Source organism: Calonectris borealis, chromosome 3, assembly GCF_964195595.1.
Source record: "Calonectris borealis chromosome 3, bCalBor7.hap1.2, whole genome shotgun sequence".
In the NCBI taxonomy this organism is placed as follows: domain Eukaryota; kingdom Metazoa; phylum Chordata; class Aves; order Procellariiformes; family Procellariidae; genus Calonectris; species Calonectris borealis.
Window position 1 is genome coordinate 68,402,609 of NC_134314.1, and position 24,659 is coordinate 68,427,267.

The window sequence follows — 24,659 nt, forward strand, 5'->3', positions numbered from 1 at the left end:
TAGAGTTAATTTTCTTCACAGTAGCTAGTATGGGGCTATGGTTTGGATTTGTGCTGGAAACAGTGTAGATAACACAGGGATGTTTTTGTTACTGCTGAGCAGTGCTGACACAGCGTCAAGGCCTTTTCTGCTTCTCACCCCACCCCACCAGCGAGGAGGCTGGGGGGGCACAAGAAGCTGGGAGGGAACACAGCTGGGACAGCTGACCCCAACTGACCAAAGGGACATTCCATACCATATGGCGTCAGCTCAGCATATAAAGCTGGGGAAGAAGGAGGAAGGGGGGATATTCAGAGCGATGGCGTTTGTCTTCCCAAGTAACCGTTACGCCTGATGGAGCCCTGCTTTCCTGGAGGTGGCTGAACACCTGCCTGCCGATGGGAAGTAGGGAATCAATTCCTTGTTTTGCTTTGCTTGTGTGCACGGCTTTTGCTTTACCTATTAAACTGTCTTTATCTCAACCCACGAGTTTTCTCACTTTTACTCTTCTCATTCTCTCCCCCATCCCACCAGGGAGGAGTGAGCGAGCGGCTGGGTGGGGCTTAGTTGGCGGCTGGGGTTAAACCACAACAAAAGGAAAAGACTCAAAGAGTGCTGTAATAGTCAGGAGCACAGGTCACAGGCGTCACTTAAAGGGCTTAAGTTAAAGGAATACTATTTCTAAACTCTGAAAATAGCTGTTATGGTAAAAATACTTCTTTCCCATGTCACTTTGTAAACAATAAGTAAATACACAAAATACAAATTCTAAGCTATTAGGAGCAATGGTGACAAACTAATGCTTTTAATGTTCTTTTAAAAAACACTTTTGAAAATATTTGTTTGAAATATCTAAAAGGTTTAATTGTATTCAGTTTTTATAGTCATAGAATTCTAATCACTCTTTTACATTAAAAAAAAAGTTAAGGCATTTCTCAAATTTCTGAGTATCAGCTGAATAAACTACGAACAGTTGCATGTTTAAGATAAGTATCCACTAAGAGGTACATAATCAAGATTGAACTACACTTGTATTCTTAATTCATTAGTGGAACTGTAAGGCCCTCTTCTGGATTAGAAATTACTGCATGGGCAAGCAAAGTGCACGGAAATGACAAAGCCAACCAACGCTACAAAAAGATAAACATCTCAAAGATAATTTTCTCCATACTATTACCAATTTCATTTCCTGGTTTTCACATGTATCTGCCCATCTCAGTTACTCTAATTTAGTAGCTGAGAACAACTTCAACTTCTTAGCGATTCTTAACGATAAAGCATTTCTTATGCTAATATTCACAAGAGGAGTGGACAGTCTAAAGAGAGTTGTGGAGAGTTTCTCCACAACTTTGTATGAAGATGCTGTGCAGCCAAGTGATGCTTGCTTACGCTTATTAGCAATAGCATACACAAACTGAGACGTGATTCTGCATATATAGCTGTCTACATACGTATGCGACTTTCAGAAGTTATGTTTGAAAATTTGGCTTATGCTAGAAGGGGTGTAAAGAACAATGAAGAACTGTTACAATGCTCTTATCTCAAATCTTCAAGGACTGTACAATTCCTTATATGCCTTTTGATTAAATATACACACAAGGACTGTGAAGGTCTTACAAATGTAACCTTCCAAGAGATTTACTTGGACTTGCCTAAGCAAACATTTACTACTGAAAAGCAAGATGCTCCTCCACAGACAGAAGGAAAGAAAATATTCTAGAATGAGCTGTACAGAATGGCATCATTTTAATGGATCCATCTGGCTGTAAACAAGTGAACTTGAACCATAAATTTTCCTCTTTCTAAAAACAGCCACTTACTCTTCTGCTTGGTCACGTATGATAACAAGAAATCACATACATAGAAACACAGGAACAGGTAGTAAGTATCCTATTAATAAAAACTCCGTACAGAACATTAGACACAGTTTAATTGGACTGTATATTTTAAAAAAGAAGGACGCTGAAGAAACCTTCACATATCCTTTTTTGGGAAGTTTCTGTCTCCCATCAGCGTAGGGCTAATTACGATGGTCCTTTTTCCGTACTTTTGATTTTGGTGCTGCCAAGAAGAAACAGAAAGGGAGAAAAAACATCAGAAGTGAATTACAGTAATACGAGTGCCAGCATTCTTTTAAATTAGGTTGGGATCAAAATGGATCCATTAATGTGAAACCTACCATTGGGATTTTCTTGTCTGTAGAAAGCTTTTAACATTTCCACTGCTTCTTTGGCACGATAGCCAGAAATGCACTGTCAAATTAGAATGATGTTCATGAGCGCATCTGAGAATAACATATTCTATGCTTCACCGTAATGCCTTAAGTACAGAATAATTGTAAACAACTGTACTGCCTATTCCACTAATTTAACATGTTCCTTTAACTATTTGGGAATCAGAAAAATCTCCTTTTCAGGTTGAATACCTCATACTTTTGAAAAATACTATGTGGAGGCCTAGTAGAGTAAATAATTTCCCTAATAACATAAAGTTAGGCAGAACAAACTTTCTTAGTAACTTACATAAAATTTTTATGCCATCTCCAATTTCTTTCTTATTCATGTGTTTCCAACTTACTTCACATATTCTTCAAGCACTTGGAAATATAAGAGACATACACCTAGGTATTTGTAGATAAGATTCCTACCAGAAAACATATGTCCACACGCCTATTCTTTATTCCTAACAGTCACCTCTCAGACCTTTTTGGTGCTCCCAGAATATTTTTCCAGGCCATGAACATGAATGACAAAGCATTTAAATGTCACTAACACTAAATGAATCTCCACCCACACTAGAAAATAATGAATTATACCTATACATCCCACTGCAGTTGCCTACAGAAATGAAGGAAGGATTTGTAGTACCAAGAATCTTCTCCTTTCTTTCTTCTAAACACACAGAAAAATTAAGTACTACGTGCCAGTGTTAGCAAATGAACACTCTTCCAGTACTGACTATACAAATTAATTCAGATGCTAGTCTCACAAACACACTGACAGAAAGATGCTTAGTATGTTTACAGTGGACTGCCAAATTTTAGTCTTGCTGACTAAAATTCTTTCTGAGCCTTGAGCCTTTAGTGCTTATTTACAATGCTGAAATATATTACTTTTTTTTTTACATTCATTAAATCATAAATGTTAAGTGTGGAAAAGAACTCTAAGAACCCTAATCAGCATCCTTGTATAAAGCAGGATCATCTACAACTGCGTATAATGTAATAAATATAATGCTAGAAATACTCTCTATCTGTATGTATGTATAGATATATAGGTATACCAGTACAATGCTGTAAAACGTACGATTTATGTATACTATACCTCCACTGAATGCTTGTCCAGCCTTTCTGAGATGACAAAGATGCCTCATTCTCCCCAGACACTTTGTTCCAGTCCTTCAGTATTTTTATTGTTCAGAAAGTTTCCCGCCAACTAAACTAAATCTCCTCTGCTACTTTTCCAGTCCATATTTATTTTGGGATTTGAACTATATGAAGTAGATCTACACGAATGCATTTTACCTCATATATGGATAGGCTGGGAGCAAAAATACAATCATTTCCAGTGGCTCAGCTAAAAACCAGTAACTTAGTAGGTTGCTGTTACTTGATCTTTATTGATTATGTGTTTGTACATTCTGCAGTTGAAAAGAATTTTTCCCTCATCTGTTCCTGCAGCGTACACTTATGGTTCTAAGTATTACATGTCTTTTAGCTATATTTATTCCTTACCTTGTTGCACGAGTATAATTCTTTCCTTTCCTCTTTGATGCATCTTTTTAAATATTTTAAGACTGTCATCAGGCTTTTCCTCAATTTTCTTTAATTTAAGGGCTTAATTTTTTTACATTATTTTCTTGTAAAGTCAAGTGTACTTGACTTCAGAGCATCTTTCATCTGAGTTTTCTTAAACTGATGCGTAACACTCCCAAAGCATGGTAATGAAGCTAGGGAAGGTACCCTAGCTGAAAAACAAAGGAAAACATTTTATAGCTTACTTCAAATGGTTCTCCTGTGTCTACCATATCATCAGATGAGATGCTCAAAACTGAGCCACAGCCTCCAAATCGCTCATTTCGACAGCCATATACAACCCGTGGAATTTATGTGAATGAGTTAAGGTATTAAGCGAGCAGGAAGTAAAGTAGCCTGATTTAAGTAGTCATTAAATTTCACTAAAATGTGCTTGTACTTTCCAAACTAAATTAGTTTGCACCACAATTCCTCCCTCATAAAATCAGAACTTACTTCTGAGTAATGTAAGATGTATTGCTGAAGATGCACATCCAGCCTTCCTCACAAAAGGAGAAGCATGAATCCCAAAGCAGAGGCATACAAAGCCATGGTTTACCCATTGTTACAACATTCACAACTGAACACCGAACTGAGATTAGCTCATTTTACATAACAACAGGTATCTTTAAAATGTATTTTTACATCCCTAAAAGAAATCGTTGTTTGTCATAATTGCACCGTTTCTCTTTCATTCTTGAGTCTCTCACTATTTACCATGCAGTAAATGGAGGTGGGTGCAGACTCTTAAACCATAAGATGGTACCCCTCTTGGCTTTGCCTGACAGTGTCAAGCCCTCCTCTGTGGGCTCACTGCCAAAAGAGTGACGTTTTGACATATGGTTTCCCAGCATGAATAAGCATGAAAGGATACTCATCAAGCGCACGGCAGCTGCGCACATGATACAAGGCTCTACAGTTACATACAATACTGAGTGGGCAAACACTTCTGTATAATCTTTGTTGTGTTGCTTGCACCAGTCAAGGACCTGATCGATTGCCACCATTTCTGCATGTCGAGTAGCCTAGGAGATAAAAATAAACATTTTCTTGAAGTTTGCATTGATTCACAGCTTTAAGCTTCTCACTGACACAGATACAAATGAAATAAAATGCAATGTCATAAAATTATTCTTTCAGGTCAAAGGCACGATGGCCCAACATCTAATTTATTAATAATGCAATTATTTTAACTTCTGTTAAAGAAGTAATGTAACACTTTCTTGAGAAGTCTCTTTTTAGTATACCTCTTTGCTGGTTCAAGTTGCAGAAGAAATTTCATGCAGCCCAAACTGCAGAAAAAATACTCAACTGAAGAAAGAACATATTCAACCTCAATCTCATATGCAGCACACACAAGATCCACAAGCACAAACTAGTTTTTTCTTCTACCTGTTTCTAGGCAGAGGAGTCTGCTCAGAAGTTCTCCTCTCTCTGTCATGCCAGCATAGTAAGACAAGACATGAAAGCTCCACTTGGGGCTTAAGGGACACACAAAGCCCAATGGAACAACTGATCTAGCCCACTGTGCTTCCAAGAGCAAGAATGCAGGCTGGGTTAATTTCTCTTTAAATACTAAGAAACTGCTCCTACCTGGTACCTTTTCCTCCCTCTGGCAATATTACTGTGCCTGCATGGAATGAATATGCTGTGAATACGCAATAATTTCAGTACGCTTCTGGAACTGCATGGCCTACTGTCTAGACACAGTATTTTCAGTTTGCATCAGGTTTAATGCTGCCTGGGAATATGTACATGTACGGTAAGTCCCTCAAGTAATAGGCAGGGATTGCAGCACATGCCTGATTACAAAAAGATGGAATGATATTGATTTCTCCTTTTTTAATGCAAGACGACTGAATCATGAGCATCTCGGAGGTCACAGCAATAGGTATGGCACAAAAACCTGAACAGAAAAGAAGTGCTGACTTTAATTGCAGAGAGACAAAAACAATCAGTAATGTCCCAGTATCGCTCTGGAACGTCTGCACCAGTGTGTTTTGCCAATCAAATGTCACAGCAAAAATATCACAAAGTACTAGTTATGAAAGGACTCTCCAGTTGCCAAAGCCTGATGCTTCTTTGAACTAAGGCTGTTAGTATTTTCCTTCTTTTTAATCTATTCTGAAAAAAGGGTGTTTTTGACACAGGCATTAGACTAAGACTTAACCAATCCAAATTATACTTGTACCTCTCCTACATATGTCTTTATGTGACCTTAGATAACTTCCTCTCAATACATGAACTTGGGTTAATATTTTACCACTGTGAAGATCTGTGGTGATAATTGTGAGATGCTCTACAATATAGGGCAAAGGACTCGTATAAATAAGTTAGTGGTAAGTTTAATACTGCTTAAAAATGTTCTAAAACTCCTACAGAGACGTACGTTGCCTATACGTACATTAGCAAAGAGTGCAGTGTAACAGGAGTGTATCTGTAGAGCAAAACAGTGCTGGGGACTCAACACCAATTCAGGGGAGTTCACACTGGCCTAGCTCCAGTTTAGTCCCACGGACGGTATATTCCCAGCAACAGCTGGAGTGCATTAGGTATGCTCCCTGAGTGCATCTTTCCAGTACAGTTTCATCTGAAAGGAAGACAGTTTGCCGTCTCTGAGACACAAACCAAAGCATGGTAAGCAGACACAATCAAGAAATTTATTCCCTGAGTGCACTTGTGATCTGAACTAACATAGTAATGAACCCACTTGGAACAAACACATGGATCTGAATCAATATGCAGACATGATTCCTCCAGACCTACTAGTGAAATGTTGCCATGAAGGTTCCCTCGTTGAATAAATGAGATCACACCAGCTGAAGTCTCAGTGCACACACCTCATGGAGACACAAAGCACAATGCCCTCCAGCATAATGATGCCTCAGAACTACTACAGCTATCGTAACTCACAAGTATAAGCTGAGGCTATTCTAATTTTGTGCCCCTCAGATCAGAAGAGACATGAATACCATAGTCACTTTTCAACTCCTGAGCACGAACTGAAAGCATATAAGCAATAAGTCTTCATTAACAGATGAAAACGTGCCTCTAACCTATGACACTGCTTTATCCTGAGTACTCCAAGTAGCTTTTAGGCCTCCACTGATCTTGGGAGTACAAGTAAAGAAAAACCATACAGCTTCTGTAAGTCATACCGGCTTCTGTGGTAATAGAAGACAGCTACACAAAAAAGATTACACTAATATAGAATATTACTAGACTCCAGTGCATCCACCTCTTAAGTAATACATACTGGTTTGGTCATCTCACCTCATGAAGACATGGGAACACCAGGACAAATCCACCACAGGATGAGAAAGGATTACTCAAGTTACAGAACAGTATCCGTACAGAGACTAACTAGACTATAGCTCTTAACTCACCACTTACAGTCATTAGTTTTCCCAGTTAAGATGACTACAGTAGCAGTTTATAAAAATCAAGAAAAATGTGGAAAAGCAAACAGTAAATTGTTATTTATTATTTCTCATAACAAGCGGGCACCCAATGAAATTATCAGGCAGCAGATTTAAAACAAACAAAAGGAAGTACTCTTTCACAAAGCACATAATTAAATTGTGGAACTCATTGCCACAGGATGCTATAGAAGCCAAAAACATAAATGAGTTCAAAAAATGTTTAGACAAATTCATGGAGGATATGTGCACAGACAGCTATCAGAAACAATGATCCAGATACAGTCTTGGGCTCTGGAAGTCCCTAAGCTATTCACTTTCAGAAGTGGAAAGGATATGCAAGGGAAGGTTTACACTACTCTCTTCTTGTTTCTCGAGCTCCTTCCTTAAGTAGCTGCTAAAGGTCCTTCTTAAAGACAAGATACGGGGGAAAAAACTGACCACCTAGGCCTCTCTAAAGATTTTATTTTGTATTGAGCTATGACTAAATACTCTTTTTTTATTGACTTACTGCATGTAAAATAACATACAAAAAAGATGATTTTTATTCTGAGTCATAATTCATAAGCTTCTATAAGCCCCTACTGTTTTTTAGCTTCCCAATCTTGTATGTTATTTTACAGCAAGAAAACAAAACTAGGTAAGAGTAGCAAGGGAAAAAGAGAATTGTTAGAGAGTGGCAAATGGTGTTCCAAGGAGAAATTATTTGAAGCTGACGTCAGTGGGGAAAAATCCTTGACAAAGCCTTAAAACAGTGCCCAAAACTGTGGCAAATGTTTTATAGACAAATAAAGATACCATCACTGCCTTGAAAAGCTTACCTTCTAAATCTTAGACAAGAATTAACAAGTGAGAGTAAAGGGGGCCAAAGCTCAAAGTTCTATATTATCTTGCGGCTTCATTAGTAATTTAAGAGTGCAAACAATACTTCATTTTCAATTATCACGTACTGAACTTGCAAGATGATCTGGGCAAAGACACGTGCTACAATGACCCAACAGAAGATAACAGAGGGGAAGTCTGCATGTATCAACAAAGGACCTAAGACAGACAGCATTTTAGTGGGAAGCGAATGATTGCATCACACATAGGAATAAAGATGCCAAAAAAAAAAAAAAAAAGAGTTCTAGTTGGGAAGGGTCAAATATGTTACAAGGAAGAAAATTTTCAGGTTGGCCTGAGGCAAGACTGTGAACAAGCAAGTGTGGGAGCTGCCAGAGGGAACACAGTACTGGCACAAGCTTGTGACTGTATCGCCAGGCTGTTGAAAACGAACGTCTTACACAGACATTTGTTGCACTATTGCCCAATGAATACAAGTAATGACATGCCTAACTATTTTGAAATGCTGATGCCACAGCCACGCTCCTAAAAAAATAAAATAAAACAAACACGGCTGTATATAAACTCCCTTCTTCCAGCAGCATCTTTTTTCAGAAGATTGTGATGATGATCAATAGTTTTGCAAATAACTTCCACAGAGTAAGCGCAGTACCTCTGACATTAATGTGTTCTGCTATGGACATGCAGGGCAGAAACAAAGTATGCAGGGTGACAGGAGACAGACCGAAAAAAATGGGAGAGCTTTCAGCCACTATATCTTTTTGCCAAAATGAGCAGTTTAGGAACAGAATGAAAGAGGGAATAAAGAAGACACTTACCTGCTCCTAACTCTAGTCAGTTAGATCGGAGGGTGCTGGGGCTTACTGAAGGAGAAGATAGGGAATTTATTTGACACAAAGCCTAGTGGCAAATTGATTCCTAAGCAAGGGTAAAATTGTAGGGAAGGACTGCAGATCTAACTGGATAAATGATCATTTTTTAAAAGTGGAAAGAAAGTTTGCAAGGAGTGAAAAAAGCCAATAGCAAAGGCTAAAGGAAGAATCACCAAATGTCAACCTTGCAAACCAGATTACATAAAAAATAAAAATGTCTTGAGGCAAAACATGTGAAAAGAGTTAGAACTACTACAGTCACCTTGAGATTATGCTCAAATATAATTATAGTACTATTCCAAACTAAAGTTAGTATTTTGCCTTTTCAATAAAAATGACGTGGAGAATGTGGTCAGAAGGCAGAATAAGAGTATGGAAGCAGAAATTACAGCATATGGGATACAGAATTAGGACATTAAAATGATGAAATTGCCTAGGGCATGGAAGAGGGATGAGGGGGAAAACCCCAAGTTGATAGATCATCTCCATCAGAAAAATACTAAAGAACTTGTACATGAGGCTGCCAATCCCATAGCAATGCTTTTGATATATCAACGGAAAGTATCATGTGACTGAAACCTGTCAGAGCAAACAGAGTCACTGTAATGAAAAATAGGAAGGACGTACAATCCTGACATCTACAGATCCAGGATAGTCTCAACAGCAAAAGATGCAACATAACAAACTTTGAAGGTAATATTATAAGGGCTAGTCTATCAAAGGGAAATGAAATAAAATACAATGTGGATTTACGTAAGATAGCTGACACTAAGTTAACCTAGTAACTTTCTTTGACAAATGTTTTTTCTAGGCAAGAGAAACACCACTCTCATCTCTCTGAACTTCTACAACGCACCTGGCACAGCACAACATGTGAAATTATTGTCAGTCTAGGGAAAACAGCATAGCACAAGAAATGTAAGGTGAGCAAGCAAAGAAGAGAAGTTGCATTGAAAGGGGAAATATTTTTCCAGAGGGTACTAACCAGCAAAGATGCTCAAAGACAATTTTGCTTAAATGTTTTCCATTGTGACACTGGCATTAACTAGAGAAACACCTACAGAAAATAGCTAACGATGTGATGACTTTCATGTGATGAACGACATCATCAGAAAAGACAGGATCAGAGTATCACTCAAGAAGTGGATGGCCTTATAGACGAGAGTAAAAAAACTAAAACAACAAACAAAGAAAAACAAAACAGCATTAAAGACCAAGGCAGCTCCAGAAAAGATGGGTGGACTTACTTCCAGGAAGAGTGGGAGGTATTATTGTTATCAAACGAGGCACAAGAGAAAGTCCATCTGGAATAAAGTATACCATTCTGGTTAAGTGAATTCAAGAAAGATGAATCAAAGCTGGAACAGATGTATACAAGAATGATTAGTTTAAGCACAGAAAGAAAGCCTATCTTCTGAGAGGAGATTAAACAGCTGGCTTGGGGAAAACAGGGAAAAACAAAAGCCAAAAGGGAATATGACTTTAAATACCTCCAAGCTATGCAAAATACAGGATGATGCTGGCAAAAGAACAGAGAGATATAAACAGACCATGAAAAGTTTAAAACTCGAAATCAGATGTTTTCTAGCCATCTGAGGAACGATGTTCTGGAGAAGTCCTCCAATGTGAGGTGGGACGAGAAATTAGTTTCAAAATGGACCTTGACAAATTTATGATGTCTGCTGGAACTGCCTCAAATGGTTCAAGAGGGGTTTTTTCCCCAGGACTGTTCCTAAATAATGCCAAAAATCGTTAGGAGAAAACTGAAAACAATTTCCTGCATTCACATTTCCCAGCAAGTGCCTCTTTCAAGCTCACATTTTCTTTTAGACTATATGGAGCAATTAAGTATCTGATACAAAATTTAGAAGCACTGAAAACCCAGCATTTCCAATCACTATATAAACATTTATGAAAATTAAGCCACAAAAGAATTGAAACTTGAGCTAAACAGAAATTGAAAAAAGGGTTGGCTTTCAAAGATATTAACAGTTTACTGTTTCCAAAATGCAGATGAATTTTTGAAATCAGGCTGCTTGGATTTAAGTACATACCTTCAGGCAACCCTGAAGTTAATGCAAAAAAAGTCCGAAAGCTTCCCTAATATTTTTAAGTTGATTCTAATTTTGTTATCAATCTTGTCAGCTATAGTCTGCCCATGTGATTTTTACACAGCATTAGTATCTCTGGCACAATCTTCCCAAGAAGTGTCTGCTTCCCCCCAGTGTTTACACTGATTTAACTAGCTAGCTAGCTTCTCTGTCATCTGACTTTCTTGAGTTGTATTAGAATTATTTTAATACGTTATGGATTGGCCTGTAGCACAAGTTAGTATAATGATTCATTTTTACTGTTACATTTTTGAGCTTAAAAGAACTCATTTTCACCTTTCATTATATCTTCAGATTTGAGACATCTAAGATAAGTTACAGCCAGATCCTGCAATCAGATCCATTTATACAAAACTTCCAGTTGCACAAAATCCCTGTTGACTTTAATGGGTCTCTCAGCATGTTTAAGATCTAATTTGATGGCTAAAATTGCAAGCATCACGTCTAAAATTTACAGGCAATATTTTTTTAGAAGGAACAACTTTGTCAAAGGAACAATTTTTGTAAACTAAACGTGAGATTTTGTTAGCCCACACACATTCTGTGGCTCTACGCAACTTCCCAACTCCTTGTCTTACCCCTGCCCCTTCCAAAATGAGGCTGTTATTTATTTATTCCTTTATTTGCACGGCAGTTTTCCTAGAAAAGCAACAGAGCTGGATTTCCAATTTATCTTTCATTGCTTTTCAGATAACTTTATCACATAACATGAAAATGCTAGTTTGCCAACAACGTAAACTGCTTCTGGCCTGTCTATGGAAAGAATGTCAACCCAAAGGCTGCACAGGTCTCTCTTTTCTCACTCTTAACCCCCAGGTGACTTCAAAGGCCCCCAGAGAGCACGTCTGAAACCTGAACACCTTTCAGGGACGACAGCGACTTTACCATCTCCCCCACCCTGCTTTCTACCCCATGGCTCCTGGCACCCGCTCGCTTGACGCTTCCCGAAAACCGCCCGCACCCTCCCCAAAGCCCTCCCGTGACGGCCGGGGGGGGTGAAACAGCCGAACCGCGCCGGGGCCGGGCTCGGGGCGGGTGGCAAAGGCCCCCCCCGGGGGTTCCCCTCGCCCCAACTCACGTTCTTCGTCTCGTTGACCTCGTTCCTGCCCCTCCCTATCACCTCGCCGTTGTACACCAGGAGGCACCCGACAGGAACCTCCCCGCTCTCCAGCGCCTCCTTGGCCTGCAGGACAGATGGACACAGACAGACACACGCCAGGAACAGGATAACGTTACCCGCGGGAGGTACGCGCCAGGCTTTCACGAAGCCCCGTTCTCCCGCCCCCTCGGCGCTGCTGTGAAGGCGGGAGGCCCCGGCCCGCCCGCCCCGGGGCTCCCCGCTCCCCTCAGGCCTCCTCCGAGGCTTCCTCCCCGCGGGAGAGCGGAGCCCGGCCGGCCGCCCACAACCCCTCACGGCCGGGGGGACAGCGGGAGCGCCCCGATCCTGCCCGCACTGACCACGTCGAGGGCCTGGTCCATCCAGGCCACCGCCACCGCCTCCTCTTCCTCCATGGCCGGCACGGGCGGAGCGCGGGCGGTGTTTCCGGGGGGCCGGGCGGCGAGGCACCGCGGGCGGGGCCGTTGCTACCGCCCCTTCCGCCGACGCGGGGAGGCGAGGGGCGGCCGGGCCGGGCCGGGCCGGGCGCGCAGGATGCTCCGGTCCCTCTGGAGTTTCCTCAAGCGGCACAAGAAGAAATGCCTCGTCCTCGGCACCTTCCTCGGCGGTGAGTGCCCGCCAGCCTCAGGGCTGAGGGGCGGTGGTGGGTGGCAATAGGGCTCGGCGCGGAGCCGGCCTCGGGGCCTCCCCGCTCCCACTGAAGTGCTCCCGGTTCCCGCCGGGGAGGCCCCCTCGGAGGCGGCGCTCGGCCGACGAGCCCCCGGTGGTCAGGCGGGTTCCCCGCTGGCAGGAAAGCTTGGACGAGCCCGGTGCTGGCCGCTGGCGTGAGCGGCCCGGCGGTGCCGCGGGCCCGGCCGGCCTCGTCCCGGCATCGCCGCCGCTGTGGGCGGTGGGCTGTTGCGCAGGGAGCTCCGGGGTGGCGTGGAGCAGTCCTTCGCCTTGCCGGTGACTCCAAAACGCACCCGCCGCCCGCCTTTGGGAGAGCTCAGGTGGCAGGAGGATTTTTCCCATAGGCAGGGAAGAGGATCTACACGTCGTCGCCCAAATCCTGAAACGCAGGGGTTCACGCTGCCTGGGTGTTCTTACGGCGGGTGTTTGTGTTGATTTGAAACAACATTTACCCGTGCAAAGTGTGGGTGACGTTTGTATTATTATTTTTAGGACGGAGACTGAAGGCCTGTGCTTTTAAAAGTGCCTTGTGCATTGAGGTGAATTGTCAAATATAAACCAACTGCAGACACAAAACTTTACCGGAGAGGAGGATTTACATTAATTATTCAAGCTGTTCTTTCTCCCTTAAGGCTCTTGTCTAACCTGTAGGGTGGCTATGGTCTGGTAAGCTCCTCCTTTCCTTGGAGTTATTACAGGGTTATTTTTAGTCGGAGTTGGATTTAAAAGAACACCTTGGATCTATCTCTCTGTTTAATAATAAAGTGCATATCTGTGCAGGTGGAGATTAGATACTCCTCAAAACATACAACCGTGTCTTTGCATGCTCAGTCATCAGATGTTCTTATATCTTATGCAAATGACACAGAATTAAATATTACAGAGTTGCTAAGGAAAGTTTGTATTTGTTTACACCCACTGGAACTTGCCCGAACAGTTAAATATTCTGAGGGCTACAGGGTTTTTGCAGTAGATTTTGTCTCGTATTCAGGTGAGGTCTCTTGTGAAGGTGAATTGTATATACTTCTGACTTGCCTTGGTTGTTGTGTCCTCTGCGTTCTTTCAGCATGAATTCCTTCTGCGTTTTTCCAAAGACTGACGATTAATACACGATAACAGGTTAGATGATGGTTACTGAAGTTCATGTCAAACTACTTCTCCAGTTCACCCCTTCACCTGCAGGTTTTCTGACTCTGCAAGTACAGCACAACGTAATGTTTACCAGTTTCTGGGCCACCACACCTACGGCCCACCATGTTAAGTAAACAGATTTACTTTAATATACCAGGCTGTAATCTGCAAGCTGTTCCCCCTCCTCTTCAACTGTCTTTGGGAGAGTGGTGGGCGGACAAATGGGAATAGTAAAAACATCAGTTGTCCCAGTTTCAGCTAGTGAATGTGGATCAATGTTCAAGTGGGAAAGCAGATATCGGGGAGCTTGTGGCTCTTGGTAGCCCTCACAGCCTGAAATCCTAAATTCATCACGTATAAACAGCTCTCTGCCAGCCTGCAAACCATCCTAATATCACTGAATTTGCAGCTTTTTCCTTGCAATTGGTGCTGTTTATGTACAGTTCAGTGTCACTTTCACTAAAATGCTAGTGACTGGATGAAGTACACTTAAAAAAAAATAATCGGGGACTAAAATAAAGTGATTTAAAGTATGACCAATCCAAAAAAGCCCAAGATGCTCCTCTTGTAACAAGCGTTTCAACTTCTGACTGAAAATACTGATCTATGCTGTCGTTGCCTACAGCATGGATCAAGTACCTGTTTCCTCAGGCCATGTTGTATTTGAGGATGCTGTAGTGGATTCCTTTTTTGTATTTGAGACTCTGTAGTTAATCAGGGCATCCACAAGCAGGAGAACATCATTAGCTGCCACCAGCTGCAACTTGCACCATGGTATTTTCGGACAGCCTGGGAGGTGGAGGGATTTATTGCAGAGTGCTGCACTACAGTTGTTCAGCAGCTGAATCTTAAGTGCTTTGGCCATCTACATACTAGTTATGGATCAGACCTTAATATAACTCCAGGAGCTGTGAAATGCCACCACCAATGAATCAGAACTCTGAGATCCACAACAGACTCTCCTCCAAAAAATACTGCCTAACATTGAAAGGTAGAATGCAGCTTTACGTCGCTGCTTTTACTTGAAGACAGAATGGAAGTGGCTGAATGATTTAAGAAAAGCATCCAAATCTGCTGATTTAATACCAGAGGCTGGAATCTACATCTCTCTGGTGTTTGTTTGTTTTTTTTAAGAGCTGTAGGTGCATTTTCTGGGAAGGAGGATGTAACAAGGAAAATGGGACATCACAGGGTTTAATGATTTTAAGTCTTTAACTGGCACATGGTCAGAGATTAATGTGAATATTTAATGATTCGTTAGACAGTACAGATGAGTCTCTACATTATTACTGATGCAATGCTGTATCAGTGTTGTGTTACTGAAGAACCATTGCACCAAAACCTGAGTTGGTTGGTAGCCTTTCCTCTGTTTACTGAGATGGATGGATTCAGTGGCTGTCATTCTTTGTGTAATTTCTGTCAATCCCAACACTGCAACAGATTTTTCTGCTTAGGAAGATACAAAACTCATAAAATAAGAGCTCAAATTGAGGAAAAAGCAACTGAAATAGGTGTAATTTTCCGTTAACCATAGAGTGGGGTTGAGAAGACCTCAACTTAGCAAAGACCCTGTACAAACCCTTTTTTTCAAAAGTCTGTTCTTCTAGCAATATAAAGTCAGTTACATACTAAAAAGACTTAAATCTCTTCAAGCAAGCAAAATCTAGCGTTCTGGGATCGAACCCACTAGAAATATTTGAAGTAGAGAGAGCGCTAGCATGACAGAGCTGCAAGGATGCGTTATGTTCACTTGTTCTTATTGGATGGGTAGATTTACCTTAAAGTGGTTTCTATCTCAGTGCTCAGCATTCAAGGCAGATTTCAATGGGTATTACAAAATGATTCACTGTTGAAATTCTCTCGTTGCAGTAGAAGAGCAACTTCAGGGTGTGTCTGCAATGTATGGTTCTGATTTCAGTGGTGAATGAATGATTGCTCTATTTCATCTGTTGTAACCTTCAGCTTGCAGAAAGAGCGTTTCAGTTCAGAAGCCTGTCTGCTTAGCAAAGAAAGTTGTCTTGGTTTGTGAGGGAGTGCGGGGGCATTTAATAGGTTTTGGTGGGACTCAGTGGTGCCAGGAGAATAAGGCTTTAGCGCCTTTTCATTTTAAATATGGTTTTCAACCATAATGGAACAATTGTATGTCAGTTGATGCACAGCCTGCTTGTACATAAGGACAAACCACAACTTAGGGAGCTGTCGATGTTCTGGGAGGATGCAGGCTTCTGTGTGTCAGCGTAATTTCTACATAATGAAATTCTTAAAACTGAAAATTTTGCCTTGATTTTTTTTTTCTGAGGGAAGTATGGCAGTGAGGGTAGAGGTTACATAGGATTGTAAAGAAGTTTCCTGAAAACTTGATGCCTCCTAGTTATCAATTCCACCCTTCTGCTCATCTCTCCATTCCACTTGTGAAGAAAGGAAAGGGCTGTGGGAGAGGTAAGCCATAACTTACATGATGTGAGAAATATCCTACCTGTTTGAGGCCACTGGCGTGAATATGTAAGAGCCTGCAGATTTTGTAAGCTACTTCCATTACTTACATTTAGATGGCAAGAGACTATAAAATGCTACAGCCGAAGAGGGCTACAGTGTCAAATTAGAGCATATTTATCTCAATTCACTGTTAACAGATGAATCAAAATGTTGCTTCCACAGGATATGGGTACTGTAGGCCCCAGGTGTTCCCAGTGTTGTAGGACAGTGTCGTAGTTTAACCCTGGCCGGCACGTAAGCACCACATAGCTGCTCACTCATTCCCTGCCCTGGTGAGATGGGGGAGAGAATTGGGGGGGTAAGAGTGAGAAAACTCGATGTGTTGAGGTAGAAACAGTTTAATAATTAAAAAAAGAAATAATAATGATGATAAAAAATTGTAAGGAAAGGGGAGGAATAACAAAGAGAGAGAATAAAACCCAAGAAAGACAAGTGATGCAAATGAAACAATTGCTTACCACCAACCAACTGATGTCCAGCCAGTCCCTGAGCAGTGGCCCCCCCGCCAACCTCCCCCCTAGCTTTATTGCTGAGCTGACGTCATATGGTATGGAATATCCCTTTGGTCAGCTGGGGTCAGCTGTCCCGGCTGTGTCCCCTCCCAGCCTCTTTTGCCCCCCCCAGCCTCCTCGCTGGTGGGGTGGGGTGAGAAGCAGAAAAGGCCTTGATGCTGTGTAAGCACTGCTCAGCAGTAACCAAAGCATCCCTGTGTTATCTACACTCTTTTCAGTACAAATCCAAACCATAGCCCCCCCCATACTAGCTACTGTGAAGAAAATCAACTCTATCCCAGCCAAAACCAGCACAGCCAATACAAATGTAAATACATTTCACTTTGTAGATCAGTTTTAAACTAGTATGAATTGCAGTTTAAGATCCATACTGTACCTGAAGGTTCTGGCATCAGGTGATGTAATCCTAGTTTGTACCACTAATCTGTTTCTGAACCCTCTGTGAATCAGAAGTGTTGGGACTGTAGTTGTTTGCATAGTTCGCATTTTAGTGAAGGCAGAAAAAGGTTTACGTAGAAATTCTATTTTGGGCAGTCTCATTATTGCTGAATTTTCTTAATTTCTGGTTTTATATGGAACATATGGGAAAGATTCAGCATGAAGTACCATCTATACAACAGTTCAGCTAGTTAGACATGAGTAAAGTGTTGTTGCTACCGCTTTTTGCAGACCTCCTATCCCAAACTGAGAGGTAGAATTGAGTTATATTAGCTATTGTAAAAAGTTGGTGTCCACTTTGCTTGTTTATAACAACAGACACTTTCAAAATCTCAGTTTAGTTTCTTACAGTTATGTTAGCTGACTTGACATTATGGTAGTTCATGGGATGTGGCTTTCTCTGGTCCTGCTTCCAACTCCAAGTGACGATGTTTTCATGTGATGCATTCGGCCTGGGCCTCTTAGACGTCTGTTATTTTCAAGTCTTCTGAATTAACGCTACGTGTATCAATATAGATACACGTGGTAGTTCTAAAGTAAAATGTGAAGACGCTCGCAGACTGACTCCCAGGGTGGCAGCTCCTTGAAATGTCCTGTAAGCCGCCGATGCTGCGTTCAGGCAGGAGTGACTAGGGGGCAGAAGTTCATTGTCACGAATGAGACTCGAATTTCCCAAGTGGGGTGCTGTGTCCTCCAGGCGACTTAGAGGCACTTACAAGCCATGCGGTTAGTAACAGAGGCAGTCTGCTGCTGACATCCAGACTTTTTTGTTGTTCCTTGGTTTTGCTTAAGCTGTGTGGATGGTGTAACTTTTACTTTGCTTAACTTCTAATGCATTGCATTGCCAAAGCTGAAGATGATATTGGAGTAAATAACATCTGTTAGTGGTGGGTCAAAGTTACAGCTTAGTTCAGGGGAGTGGGGGAGAAATAAGACTACTAGTAGCTGGTGTTGCATTATTTTAGACAAGTGTTTTTTCTGGAAACTCCTTGTTAAACCTGGATGACTGCTAATGCAACTTTGGACCCTCACGAGGCACAGCAGTTCTTAGTACAGAGTAATCACTCAGCTTTAACAATCGAGTATTAAGCAATTAGGTGTCTCAATCTCAATTATAAAGGTGCTGCTCCAACATATTACTCAAGGGCATGCACATGATTCTTCTTGAATTGTTTGCATGTCTGCCTGTGTCCTGTGTACATGTAGGAAGAGTGGTTTTTTTTATACTTATGAGATCTTTCTGCCACAAACCCCAGAGTTAAAGGATTTATTTTGGGGGAGAAAAATAAACAAAAGTAGTCATTTGTCCAAATGACTATGTCTGAATGTAATGTGAAAAATGTGGTGGGATAAAATTATTGGAAAAAACTTGTGTTCAAAAATTATTTGCTAATACTAAAAAAATTGTTGCTGTTTCAGTATGTTAGCTGCAAAAAAAAAAAAAAAAAAAAAATCAGTACCCTGACAGTTCTGTTCTAAATACATATTCTTGGCAGGAATTGATTTTTTTTTTAGAGAAAAATAATCTAATTGTTATTTATGAAGTCTCATTTTGGTTAACAATTTACAGTGGTAAAATCGCATTTTATGTATATGGAACCATAATATTAAAGTTTGCATCTAATGAGGTGAATCTTCCACATGGCAAATGCTCAGTCTGCCTAAAGGCTGAAGCAAGAGAGAGTTGCATCCCATTTTTATTTTATGAGGCTTTTGGGAAATAAATGGAAGTGACTGTGGTTGTTCCAAACTGGTCTGGCTTGTAGTTGTCTATTAGGAAACATAATGCCGATATGAATAACTGGATTTTTTTGCAACCATGAATATTGGGGCACAAAGTTGCCAAGCCTTTTGAAATACTGATGGTAGTTTTGGAGAATGTATTGGAACGTTTTAATGATCTAAAAAATGTAGCTGAATTCAAAATCATGGGGAGTTTTTTGTTTGGTTGGTTTTTGGTTTTTTGGGGTTTTTTCTTTTAGTTTTTGTGGATCAGGCTTATAAAAATAGTTTTAAAACTTTCAGCATTCAGCAACTGTGAAATGCCTCATTCATTCAGATATTAACTTCGAAATTTGAAAATTGAACTTTGAAGAAAACTTTGTAGCTCTGTGTTTACGACTGTTGAAAGTGCTTGCTGGGAAAAAATAAAGACTTGATTTGGTATTCAGGTTTCTTCTGTGTACCATTATGAACTTGACAGAGTTGGAGCTGACACTCTGTAGAGGAGTTTCGGTACTCAAGGGATTGCTCCCCAGTGGACAGAAGATGATCAAGTCGTGCAATAGTCTTTTCTGCTTGGGTTTGTTTCTCCCTTATCTCTCCCTTCCCACCCCTCCACCCCGAATTCTTTCATGAGAGAACATGGGAAGAGCTTGTTATGCACCTAAATAGGTAACTGCTGCTACCAGTGCATACAGGAGGCAGCAAATGAACTTGATAACACAGGAGAGAGACATATGAGAAGCCCTGGGTGGAGGGGGAGAAATTCAGGCAAAGCAGCTTGCAGTGGGCAAAGGTGCTGAGGATAAGTATGGAAGACGTAGTGGTATCTTGAGGAATGGCTTAGAAAGGGGGACAGAGATGAGGAAAGGTGAGAAGAGGGCTGCGGGCAGCCTGGAGGGATCTCTGAACCCCTGGTGGTGTGGGGAGAGCGGTTGGGGGAAACCAACTGGGATGTATGTTTTTGGTGGGTCTTTGTGGAAATGGAGGTTCATAGTGAGGGTGATGAGGGATGATCAGATCCTCAAGGATAGGAGAAGAGTGGGGCTGGAGAGTAGGAACCTGGCATGGTAAGAAATGAGGACCACAGTCAAGCCCCACGGAAGCTAAGGTTCTTCCCACAGACAAGTTTCACGACCAAAGGAAGTGTTGGTCTGTAACATTTTTCTCTTATGTGATTTTTAAGACTTGAGTTTTTATCTCTAACTCCTGCTAATTTTAGAAAGATATCTTTTAAAAAAAATTAAATTTTCATCCATCTCCAGACCTGTACATTTAAATTTCTTTTCTCTGTTCTTTGTTTTTGTTACCCTACATTTTTTTTTCTTTCCCAATATTTGCTTCAATCTCTTCAGTACTAATTGTTCACATTACAGTAGTACAAAAAATACCTTCTTTGAAAGGCAAGATATCATTTCTCAGGAAAGTTTCTTATATTGATTCAAGTCATTATCCTTGACGTTTTAATTAATTTTGAAAACATTATTTCTGAGTATTACTTTGTCAATCAGTATTAAAATACTCAAGACCCACATATCCCAAAAAACCCACTGTGCACCATTATGGTTTAAAATCAAAGAAAGGGGCTGAAGGGGCCTTCCTCACATTTTTAAAGCAGCTTGTAATATGAAAATCTCTCTGTAGGAGTCTATTTACTGGGAAAATATGGGCAGAAGAAAATCAGAGAAATCCAAGAACGAGAGGCAGCTGAATACATCGCCCAAGCGCGAAGGCAATATCATTTTGAAAGTAATCAGAGGACATGCAATATGACAGGTAAGATAAGGAAATAGCTACTGTTCTTGACAGGTGGAATTATTTGGGGATTTATACTACATATTGACAGGAAGGAAGGAGAATAAGAAATGTAGGTGAATTCAAAATCTTAATAAAATACTAATGGATAAATAGAGTCATTTTGCATCATAAAAACAGAATCTGAAGAACAGAGGATTGAAGGGATTTCTAGGGGTCACCTTAACCCTTGGTTTGAATATATCCATCTGTAATGCATACAAATATACATGCAGCTTACAATTTTTTGTCAATTCAAGACTCTCTGTGTATTGTCCTAAACTGCATGTGGTATTGAGCGGTGAAACAGCACCCAGGTTCAAACAATACTGAATTTATAGCAGGATTATTTTATTCATTATAGGACGTTGTTAGTAAGCTACACAGAGAGCTTGGTGGGTAATTTTTATTTACAAATAAGAAGCACATCAGCCCATTAGTTCCCTACATTTTAATGGTTACAAGGTACCTGACTAGCTGTAGAGCAAAAAGTAGAAGTATTTATATTACAGCATTGGTCTTTGGATTTTTGGAGAGGAGATGGTAGGATAGAGTTTAACAAAATCCTTTCATTCTTGTAAATACAGGCCATTCAAAACTATTTATATAAAACAAACTGGGCAGCGTTTTCTTCTCCTGTTGAAATTTGTAATGGCTTTTTGGATGGCTGCAAATGTTTTCTGTGCACTGTGTTTACCCTGTCATGAAATACCCTGGTATTTTATTTTCATCTTTTCCATTTTGTAGTGCTGGGATTGATTTTACTGCAAGGACTAAGTTTTTCTTTGCCCTTCATTGTACAAAGTACCTTCCATTAGGCAGCATGCATTCTTGTCAAGATTTTTCATATTTTGTTCTTAGTATTTATTATGTTCTGTGCATGCTTGTTTTCTATTTTCTGTTCCCATCGTATAGTAGCAGATTGGACATTGAATATTCTGAAAGTAAAGGATTTTTTCCCATCAGCTTTCTTTTGTTTAAAACAGACCTTTCTCTGGTTCTCTTGTTGGGGAAAAAAACAAACCTCAGATCTTTTTCTTCTCATTTGGAGAAACGCAACAGCGTAGGTTGCAGATTTTCTTCTGGGGACTTGAAGGCACATACATGCAGATGTGAGTACACATCTGCAACTAGAGCCAACAAAGACATGTAGCCACGTAAGGGCAGCATTGTTTTCAAGCTCCTAAGAGGCACGCAGGTAACTGCACTTCTGAGTACCCCTGGGGTTTCCTATTTAGTTTGTCTTCCCGGCTTTGCCTGTTGAGCAATGGGATTTACGTTGTATAGCAGCTGTTGAGTGAGAGCTGGGGATAGGTTTATGATGATTTTTTTTTATGTTGACAGATTTTTTTTTTCTTTTTTTTTTCTTTTAATAACAGTGCTGTCAATGCTTCCAACATTGAGGGATGCCTTAATGCATCAATTAAATTCTGAGAGTCTCACATCTCTTCTTAAAAATAGGTAAGACTGTTTTGTTAATTGTGTTAAAGATCTCTTGTTTTGATCACAAGATAAGTTTTTTTTTCAAATTATATATTTATGATGTAGAGAGCATGCAGGATTTTGGTTCTGTGTCCCATTCAGTTACTAGTCTTAAAGTATTTTGAAATCACTATGTAAATATTTTGTGCCATGTTAGATATATTTTGATAGGTATGGCTGGCATTTTCCAAACATTACAAGAAATAATAGTTCCTTTAAGATGCTGCAATGAGAGCCATGTTTTTTGTTGAAGTGCTTGTAAGATAGGCAGATAAAGTACTTACAGGATCTAGTCCTCTCTTAAACAGGACAGAATATCTTGACCGAGTTGTTGATGTTGTGTTTGTAAAAATGTTTATGTAATCTTATGAAGTGAATAGTAGTGAAAAGTTCCAAGATGAGATTGCAAATGGATGTAAGCTATGAGAAGTAATTTTTTTTTCTTTTGGAAGTAGAACAAGTAGGGGCATGTTATATATTAAGAGGAATGCTTCCCTGTCAGAAAACACCTTTGGTTTCCTTATAACTGCAGGAACAAATAGCGTATTTTTAAATACATAAAGTGCATAATAGCATACCTTAAAAGTAGAGTAAGCTGCTTGGCATTTGGCATGGAGTAAAAGTGTTATGTAGGCAGTTAACACAGGGTTTCTGACTCACTCTAGACTGCTTTTCTAGTTTACCTCCCACTAGCTTATTTATATACCTGTAACTTCAGCTGACCAGCATTTAATAGATTACCTATCCAGTCATTGTCTTTTTTCAGTCAAAAAACTCCCACAACAAGGCGACAGAATGTGGTATTTAAAGTGGGAATTACAGCCTGAATGATGTTTTTATAACAGATTATCTGAGAATTTGCAACTGTAATTGAATATTATTTATCCCAAACAACAAGAAACAAGGAAAAGTTGATTTTAATGGAATATTTATTTGTCATAATAAGAGTTTTGCTCAATGAAAATTTAACCTGAATGAACAACAGGTCTTGTGGATCACCAGATTTGTCTTCTGGACTGTTTATGGGTATGGTGTCACACTTCTGAATTCCAATAATCCCAGTGAAAATAGAGATGAGACTTTCTGATGTTACTGTTATGCATTTCTGAAAACCAGTATTTTTTAAAATGCTGGTTACATGCAATATCCTGTAAGCATGGATGTCCATTTAGAGTGTATCTTACAGTGGAGTTTGTGTCTTAATGCTTCCTTTTTTGACTTATGCTGAGGAAGTTTTAACTAGATGCTTGAACCTTTTGAACTGAAAAGGTAGAGAAGGGGTTGGGTAGGCACAGATCATGGAATGAGCCGTCAGGGCTCATTTCACTTTGAAGTGAGTCTTTGAAGAAGCTCTGCATTCTTGTGCTACACATGGATATAGATTTGTTTTCTTACCATTCCATTTGAGAAGATGAATCAAATGGCTCCAGACCTATGAGTGCCGTTGTTGTTGAATATACAAAAGAGTAGATGTGGAGATTTACCTTTCTTAATGTCTCTGGAGATGTATTCTCATGGCTTAACATGTTATGGATCTATGTTATCATATGTTATGGATCATGTTATGGCTTAGGTAAACTCCTGTAACTTAAAATCCGTCCAGTTCCTTAAATTTAAAACCTTTTTACATTGTTTTAGTAATTTGGGGCCGCCAGTGGTAGGCTGAAGTCTTCAGTCTTCCAGAGAAACTTTTAAAGAGGGCACACAAGACCACAGATGTTCTTGCTCTGTCTGTCATCCTCTTTTCAAAGCAATGTGATTGAATGAGGTGAGGTGAAGTACCTGCTGCCGTAGCCTTGCAGGTGTTGCGTACCTCCCGCCTATTCAGCACTTAGCTTTATTCCAAACCTGTATTTTTTTTGTTTGCATTGCTTTTGGCTTCTATAACAGATAATGGTTTTCCAAATAAATAAATGTGAAATGCGAGTTGAGTTTTGAGTAGCAGCTGCGTTTTAATAATTTGCAGCAGATGAAGACTGAAAATCCATTTCCACTGTTAGGCTTAATACTTGCAGACTTAAACTATTACCTGGCTGTTGCCTTACGTTGTGAGGAGAAACTTTGTAAGCATGAGCTCTAGAAAATGTTTTGACATAATAGGTGCAAATGCAGTTGGCTGATGTTGATGTATTGGCTTCTCTTTCTCTCTTCAGTTGGCACGGAAAACTTACCACTCATAAGTAACAAATGTGGTTTTGAGTCCTGTTACATGTTTTATCTATAGAAGTATTACTGTATTTTTTTAACAGTCTTTCCTTTGTTTTGCTTTAGAATAGTTTTT

General features: G+C 40.3%; 2 protein-coding genes across 7 annotated transcripts in view; one reads left to right on the plus strand and one right to left on the minus strand.

Moving 5' to 3' along the window:
* PEX3 (peroxisomal biogenesis factor 3) overlaps window positions 1-24,659 on the plus strand; it is a 261,856-nt gene that overhangs the window by 228,223 nt on the left and 8,974 nt on the right. For 2 of the 4 annotated variants that reach the window (XM_075146010.1, XM_075146012.1), the window contains exons 1-3: window positions 12,528-12,741; window positions 20,747-20,878; window positions 22,276-22,357. In XM_075146010.1, coding sequence (XP_075002111.1) covers window positions 12,528-12,741; window positions 20,747-20,878; window positions 22,276-22,357 — 428 coding nt within the window. Of the gene's footprint in view, window positions 1-12,527; window positions 12,742-20,746; window positions 20,879-22,275; window positions 22,358-24,659 lie in introns of those variants that run through there. The other 2 variants (XM_075146013.1, XM_075146011.1) reach the window with 2 other exon arrangements.
* On the minus strand, window positions 1,892-12,559 carry ADAT2 (adenosine deaminase tRNA specific 2). 3 transcript variants are annotated; one of them, XR_012673015.1, is made up of 7 exons: window positions 12,476-12,559; window positions 12,096-12,200; window positions 4,647-4,797; window positions 3,979-4,085; window positions 2,502-2,575; window positions 2,159-2,231; window positions 1,931-2,040 (listed from the first exon to the last, which is right to left on the minus strand). XR_012673015.1 is itself a non-coding variant. In XM_075146019.1 (6 exons), exons 1-6 carry the CDS (start codon window positions 12,527-12,529, stop codon window positions 2,000-2,002), a joined length of 531 nt encoding a protein of 176 aa, XP_075002120.1. In that variant the 5' UTR covers window positions 12,530-12,559; the 3' UTR covers window positions 1,892-1,999. The 3 variants fall into 3 exon arrangements, 2 of the variants coding, with proteins under 2 accessions (XP_075002120.1, XP_075002121.1); XM_075146019.1 differs by lacking the exon at window positions 2,502-2,575 and having other exon boundaries at window positions 1,892-2,040; XM_075146020.1 differs by lacking the exons at window positions 2,159-2,231; window positions 2,502-2,575 and having other exon boundaries at window positions 1,892-2,040.